Genomic DNA, 7,682 nt, shown 5'->3' with positions numbered 1-7,682 from the left:
ACCTTTTACCCTCCTTTCAGGATATCTCATGTTTCCTCTCTTTAGGCTGTAAGCGGTCCAGGCAGTTTTTATAAAAGCTCAAGTCTCTCTGGAAATCCAAGCAGAGGCTGGCGGGGCGGGGTCTGGTCTGGGTGCCAGGGTCCTCAGACACCCAGTGCAATCTTTCTGTCTTTGTGAAGAGGAAACAGGCTCGAGGAGGGAGCAAAAGACCCACAAGGTCCTATGACTGAGAGACCAAGCTGACCACCGACTCACTGTCTTTATCGGGACTCTGAGCGACTTTCTGGTCATTTGGCTACCTTAGGCCTCTAGGCTGCTGGTTTCATCCCCCATTGCAAATTAATAAGGTAGCATTCTAGTTTACAGAGCTTAGCCGATGTCAGCACGGTCCCGTCGGAAAGCTGTCTGAATGGGTTTCTGAGGTGTCCACAGTTCAGCAGGGAAAATACGTTGGGAGGCTGTATCTGGGCAGCAGCTGGCTTTCCCTGGTAGCAGCCCCTCTGCCCCCGTGGGGACCTACCTAGATCTTCACTGCGCGTTTGGCACCCCCGTCTGGGTGCATATTGCATGGAGCTGTTATATTCCCGTCTCTTCCTTGAGAAGGTCTATGGACCTGGAAGCACCAGCATAGAGTGGGCTCTCAGTAACTGTCTCTTGAATGGATTCTCCAGCTGGATATTTTACCTATTCTTCCTTCTTCAGTGAACTTGGCCATTTCTTAAGGAGTCTACATAATCCCCTTTGACATCACAATCCTAACTTGCTTGGGTCCAGGCTAACCTGGGATCAATGTTCACCTCTTCTGTTTCTAGAGCCTGTGGTGAGGAAGATGTGGTTATTGACCCTTTGGAGCTGCTGGGCAAGAGGATGGATTTCCAGATTCGCATTGTGCGGTGCCTTGGCGCCAAGTGGCTAAAGGAAGATGCAGAGCGGGGCATTCAGATGGGGTACCACCGGCCCGCCCCGCAGAGCCGCTGTGCACGAGCCACCCACCTGTGGGCCCCGTGGGAGGGACTCTTTCCTCAAGTTTTAAAAATGAGTTTACGTGAAATTTTCTTAAGTTTCTCCGCTTGCTCAACACCAAAATGACTGTTTCCCCGCCTGTTTAATAGAAAGAGAAGCCACATGTCCCTCTAGGCTGGTGGACCATGGTCAGTGTGTACTGACCCTTCTAAGCTACTGAAGCAAACAGAGCCATACATCTTAATTGTCAGAAAAAATATCCAGTAACACTATATTTTCTAAGAAGAATAACTCTTGTTTTGTTTTTCACTTGGAAATGAAAGGGCTGTATTACAACACGTCAGAAGCACCAGATAGGCTTAATCAGGCTAAAAGGATATTATTAAAAGATAAAGCAATAAAGACTTTGAAGGACAAAAAAACAGCCCCCACAAATGGAAAATGAATTTCAACTTTAGACTCAGTAAAAACTATCAAAACCCTTTTCATTTTTTGTTAGGCGTTTAATATCATCCCTGTAGCGATACTCGTGTTTATACCTGAGGCGCTGGAGGTGGCATCGGGACAGTCAGAGGTCATCCTTTCTATCTAACAGATGCGGGCTCTAATTCTTTGGCTCATCTGATCCTTTTCTTTACAAAGGTGTCCCTCCTGGTTTTATATTTTGTTTTCTGTTCTTTCCTCAGGTACAGAATTTATAACCTTCCATATACTTTATATACCAAGCCTGTGTGGAAGATTATGAATCCCCAAATCGAAGAGTCTGTCCAATTTACAGCCCTAAATGCATCTCAGGAGTTTCTGAATTATTTACAGACAAATGCTCTCGTTGTTGACTTATGGGGTCTTCAAGGTACCATGTTACTTTTTCTTCTGCATGGCACATTCTTCAGTCTGTACCATGTCGGTATATCCAGGGCTGCAGAGCTGGAGGAGGGAGGTGGTCAGGGCCTTGACTCAGTGGCCAAGAGCCATCTTCCCCTGGTCCCTGGGTTCTAGTCCACAGGAGATGTGGTCAAACACCTCCTCACACAACTCGGGCTGGAAAACTGAGATGTTTCTTTCCTTGATGGTGTCTCCCCCACACTCCAGAAGGCTGTACCGAACTGAGCTGCTCTCAGCCGGACCTCCTGGTCACAGATGAAGGCCACATCATGGTGGACACCAAGAAAATTTCCACGGTGATAGATATAGGCCAGGTGTGTATATTTATGTGATGTTAAAATGGACGTCACGAACGACTAGAAAATCTCAGATGACAGTTACTTGGGGATCATCAAGGTTCCTTCCCCTTAACGAGCATTTTCTTGATTTACTCCTGTGTACCTCGATTGGCTTAAACCCTGCTCACCACTCTCCACCCTGTTCCATCTACTTTTCACATGGGAGTAAAAATTGCGTCTCAAAGGATATGCAAATAACCCAGCAAAAGGCTACAGTGACATATTTTTTGTAGACTGCATCAGCCCAGATGTCAGAACTTTATCTGAAGCTGCTCAGATTAGAACAGGAGACGGGAATGCTCAGAAGCATTAACAGAGCTCTCAGCGAGGAAAATGCGCTTCTTAAAGAATCACTGGAAAGAACTGGTTCTGGTCAGCGAGGTGAGAGGCCGCTCGAGACTTGGTTGTTTAGCTTCTCTCTAAATGCCTATCTTTGGGATGTGTATTTGTCTTTCTAAGAAATGAGCTTTTTCACGAGTCGATCCATTATCTTGCTTCATAAAAAAAGCAGTCCAAATTGGTGCCTGATAAATGCTGATATAGCAGAATGCCACCAAGGTAAATAAATATATAAATCCCTTGGGTAAATAAATAGATGAATAAAGAAATGTTATCTTTTCTTTCTACCTCAGCACATCAGCCTTCCAGTACCTTGAAGATAACTGGGATGACAGCGCCATCGCCAGCAGCCAGAGAGATCGATCAAGCGTGCACTCAGCGAGCCAGCTACGACAGAGAATTTGCCAAGGCTCTTAAGGGGTTCTACCAAAGCATGAATGTGGCAAGAGGGAAGTTCCTCAAACTGAGATGTCATAAGCCTCCTGTAAGTGACAGAATCCTGGGCGGGGGGCGGGAAGGAATCTCTTTCCATTAAGTTTATGTATTTGATATAATGGCTTCCTGAGCTTGGGGATGTGTGTGTGTTTAAGCAGAACAGCAGGTGGAGGCCTGTAGCAAACAGTGTGAGGTTTGCTCTTGCTCTTTGCTCTCACTCTCTTATTTACTGTTCATCTGCCTGGTTCCAGGCACACGGCTATTGCAGGATTGATATTCGTTCACTTTACGATATACAAAATATTCCAGAAATGCAAGTTTGGTTTCTCATTATAAAACCAAATAAATGTAATTCATCACATTAAGATGTTATAGGAGAAAAGTCATGATTACTTCAACAGAAAAAAAACATGCTAAATTCAGCATCCCGCCATAATAAAAACTCTAAGCACACTAGGAACAAAATGGACATTGCTTAGTCTGACAAAGGCGATCTTCCACAGACACACTTAGCAAGCATAATGTTCGCTGGTGAATCACCGAAAGCCTCCCTTTCTCACCAGGAAGAAGTCAGGGACACCAGCCACCTGCACTTGTATTTGCCCCTGTACTTTAGGTTCTAGCCGGTCCGGCAAAGCAGGAAGTGCAAGGTAGAAAGACGAGAAGGGAAAAACAGGTCACAGCAGCAACAGCACAGTTATCCTTCCTACGAAGAGTTTTCCCGTCACCGACTCAATCCTCACAATGACTCTAGGAGGTGGGTCCTATTAGTAGCCTTATTACAGTTGATGGATCTAAGGCACAGAGAGGTTAAGTAACCTCTAGGGAGGGCCAGCTAGGGTTGCCCCACAGTCTGTACTCTGTCCCATTACAGCAGGCGGCCTCTGTTATAATTCCCAGATGACATATTTATGTAAATAGAAAATCCAGAAGAAATTCTAAATTGAATTATAAAGTTGTTGGATACAAACTCAATATTTAAAAAATTAACTGCATTTGAAAATAACAGCACCAAGCAGAAAACATTTTAATAAAAGATACCATTTATAACTGCATCAAATATATGAAGTACAGTAAGTCCTCACTTAATGTTGTCAGTAGGTTCTACGACTTTAAGTGAAACAACGTACAATGAAACCAGTTTTACCGGAGGCTAATTGATTGACATAAGTAAGAGTTAAGTTCCTACAGCATCTCGTCAACATTATCATGCAATGACATTGAATGAAACGACATCATTTGAGGACCTGATGTCCTCAGACCTATAACTAACATAACACTATGTACTTCTACGGAGAAGTACTTAAAACTTGTTTGAGAGATGTTAAAGATCTAAATAAATGGAGAAACATGCCATGTCTCTATGGTTTGGGAGATTTGCTATTATAAATCTGTCAAGTCTCCTTGAGATTCAATGTCATTCCAACCAAGTGTCATGGAATCTGACATGATGATTCCATAATTCAGATGGAATTGCAAAAACAAAGATAAGGCCAAGTCAAGATAAGACCAAGACCCAAAAACGAGGTAGGAAGACTTGCCTTACCTGATATCCAGTCTTATTTTAATGCTCTAATAGACAGTAAAGTGTTGGTCCAAATATAGAGAAGATAACCAAAGGAAAGGAACGGAAGGTCCAGAAACGGATTCTCTTGGGAACAGAGTCTTAATATATGACAGAGGTGAAACCGCAGATGAGTGTGGCATTTTTCAATAAACTGCTAGGAGAATTAAGAATATGAACAAGGAAAAATGAATTTGGAACCTTATCTAAAACTATTCTAAGAAATCAATGTTAGTGAGAAATAAAGACCTAAACGAGAAAGGTAAAACCCTAATACTTTCAGAAGTTAGCCGACTGTCTTCATGACCTCGCAGTGGGAAAAGATTTCTTAAACATGACACAAAAATCACCCGGCTTTAAAGAAAAAGATTGATAAATTCACCTATATTAAAATTGTAACCTTTGGTCCAGATACCAAAATAAAGTCAAAAGGAATGAGAGAAGTTATATAATGCCAACGTCCAAAATAAAAAACTACAAACCAAAAAAAGAAAAAGAAAAAAAACAGATAACTCAAAAGAAAAAATGGTCAAAGGACTTGAATAGGAACTTCGCAAAACAAGAAAACAGGAAAAGGCCAATGAGTATATGAAAAAGTGCATAACCTCGTTAATAGTTTGGGAAACACTAACTGAAACCACAATGAAATTCTATTACAAACCCGCCATACTGGCAAAAATGTGTAAGTCTGAAAATAGCAAGTTTTGGTGACAATACGAAGCAAGAGAAACTCTCGTGCACTACTGAAAGGAATATAAATTGGTACGACCACTCAAACTGTTCGCCATCTACCTAATACGAGCTGATGATACATCTATTGCAATCCAACTCTTCTCCACAGAGGAAGCCGGTTCTGCAGAGAATTTGGCCCTAACACCCTGATGCAGACATTCTCAAAGTGTGGTCCCCCAACCAGCAGCTTCAGCATCATCTGAGATCTTGTTAGAAATGCAAATCCCCGGCCCCTGCCCCAGACCTCTGAGCCGGGTCATCTGTGCTTTAACAAGCCCTCCGGGTGATTCTGCTTTAAACTGAAGTTTGCGAACCACCTCACTCAGGCATCTAATGTATGTCATGAATTAATTTCTTTCTTACGTATCAAGATGGTACGAATTATACACCATTTTTGTGAGAATTGAGAAAACAGTCACTCAAATCATTTTCTGTTCTGTGGTTCAGACTAGAGACCAGCTGAAAAAATTGCAGAATCCCTTGCATATCTGTACCAGCTGTTCTTAACATCATCTTCCATAATATCCCCAAACTGGACACATCCTAATGCGCATCCACAGAAGATAGGTAAACTACGGCACCTGCTATACTGTGAAACACTGTAACTCACTAATACTGCTGACTGAAACCTTCAAGTCACAAAGATGCCATCTAGTATGATTCCATAAACGGTCAAAAGACAGGCAAAATATCTACTGCTTAGGGCTACATTCTAGGAGGCAGGAAAACGGCTATCACACAAGTCAGGCTAGTGGTTGTTTCGGGGGGTGGGGGAGAGGGCGAGACCAGGAGGAGCGTAAGGAGCAGAGTTCTTTCTTGAGTGGGTTTGTTGTTCACTTTGACTGTACGCCTACATTTTGGGTCCTCTTTTGTATGTATATCTCACAATAAAAAAGGAAAGAAAAAATGGTTAGATGAAAGACATTCTAAACAAAGTTAAAAATAAGCCATAGACGGGGAGAATCTATTTGTATTATTTACCATCACAGGTTAGTATCCAGGATATATAAACAACTACTTTTTAAATAAGAAAAGGACATGTCAGAAAACATGTTGGAAAAAGTGGCTAATAAAGTACTTGAGCAGGCATTTCGCTGATAATCAGGGAAGGAAACCAAAATGAGATGCCATGACACCTGACCAGGCAACCCTACCCACGGGAGAATCCCCGCCCCGCACGGTCCTCTGCCAGCCTCGGGACTTCTACAGGATTACAAGAACCTATACCATTCCGGTCTGAAGGATTTGATTATCTCACCAATTATCCCGACCGGCAGTAACTAAAGGGTCAGTCAGGCAGCCTTCCTGAAACCAAGCGTGCCCCCAGGTGACATCAAGCCTCCATCAGCGACATTCAAATGCAGCTTTCTAGCCCAAAGGGAGAATTTACTGGTCACCCCACCCATGCACACTCAGAATTTTTACTCTAATGATTTGAGCCTACTACCATTTTTTTATTTTTTAGGAAGATGATCAAATGCTTCGACCATTTGTACACCAACAGGCACAAATGTTAAAGGACTTTGGGGAGCTACTTGAATCCAGCTTGTGGAAACTGAAAAATGATGTAGCTCTTATAGTGAAAAAGAAGAGAGAATGTTTATTGCACAGCGAATAATGAGGATACACCGAAGGACAACGCTGAGCTTTGAGCTGTGAAGATTACTCGGGCTGCTGCTGAGCCTAATGAACTTGGCTATCAGAGCTGAAGTGTGGACGCCGCATGTTCAATCCATTTCCCAATTACTCAATCTATTTCCTCTACCGTTTTAAAGCAAAACTCTTCCTCATTTGATTTAAAATGCAAAAATGCACCCACGTCCAGGGTGAAGGTGAAGGGGGAGACATCTGAAGTGAGGGTTAGTTAGCACTCTGAGCTCTGGGATCCGACTGCCTGTGGTGAAATCCACCACTTAGGAATTGTGTAGTTTGAGGCAAATGACTCCCCCAGTCTAAGTCTCTTTCCTTATCTATTATATGGGAACGATAACAGTACTTACAGAAGTAATTGATAAGAATTTGCCATTAATAATTTCATGGTAAACAGTTTGAAATAAAGCTTTTGATAAATTTCTTGCTGTCGACTTAGAGACGCTGTTACTTCACGCCCCTCTTCTTGTATCTTTGCTCTGTACAGATTCGATATTTTACCTCCACTTATTTTCTGTGTTCATAAGTTCATTTGAAACACATTCAATTCACTAAGCAGAATTAGTGCCCATGCTGTGGGACCGGTTCGGTACAGGGGTCTGGGGTGGCAGAGATTAAGATTGCTGGTGAGATCTGCCAGGAGCAAGTCATCCTCCAACTCTGTGGACCTTTGTTCCACAGAGTTGACTGATGCTTAGTTAAGGGCCGACAGGCACTTAGGGCTCTGGGGAACAGCTAGAAAGAAGACTTTCGTGGCCACAGACGCCTAATAACAG

General features: G+C 42.8%; 1 protein-coding gene across 1 annotated transcript in view; it reads left to right on the top strand.

Moving 5' to 3' along the window:
* The window catches only part of LOC105292604 (kinesin-like protein KIF28P), a 66,904-nt gene extending 59,335 nt beyond the window's left edge, over window positions 1–7,569 (top strand). The window contains exons 19-23 of the mRNA XM_011360872.2: window positions 1,650–1,816; window positions 2,056–2,162; window positions 2,420–2,558; window positions 2,819–3,009; window positions 6,722–7,569. Of these exons, the coding sequence (XP_011359174.1) occupies window positions 1,650–1,816; window positions 2,056–2,162; window positions 2,420–2,558; window positions 2,819–3,009; window positions 6,722–6,874 (757 nt within the window). The 3' untranslated portion in view covers window positions 6,875–7,569. The remainder of the gene's footprint in view (window positions 1–1,649; window positions 1,817–2,055; window positions 2,163–2,419; window positions 2,559–2,818; window positions 3,010–6,721) is intronic.
* Window positions 7,570–7,682: the final 113 nt, after the last annotated feature.

This window comes from Pteropus vampyrus, unplaced genomic scaffold (assembly GCF_000151845.1).
Source record: "Pteropus vampyrus isolate Shadow unplaced genomic scaffold, Pvam_2.0 Scaffold60, whole genome shotgun sequence".
Classification (NCBI taxonomy): Eukaryota; Metazoa; Chordata; class Mammalia; order Chiroptera; family Pteropodidae; genus Pteropus; species Pteropus vampyrus.
Note: the sequence above shows the minus strand (reverse complement) of the source record. Positions and strands in the feature narration are given on the sequence as shown.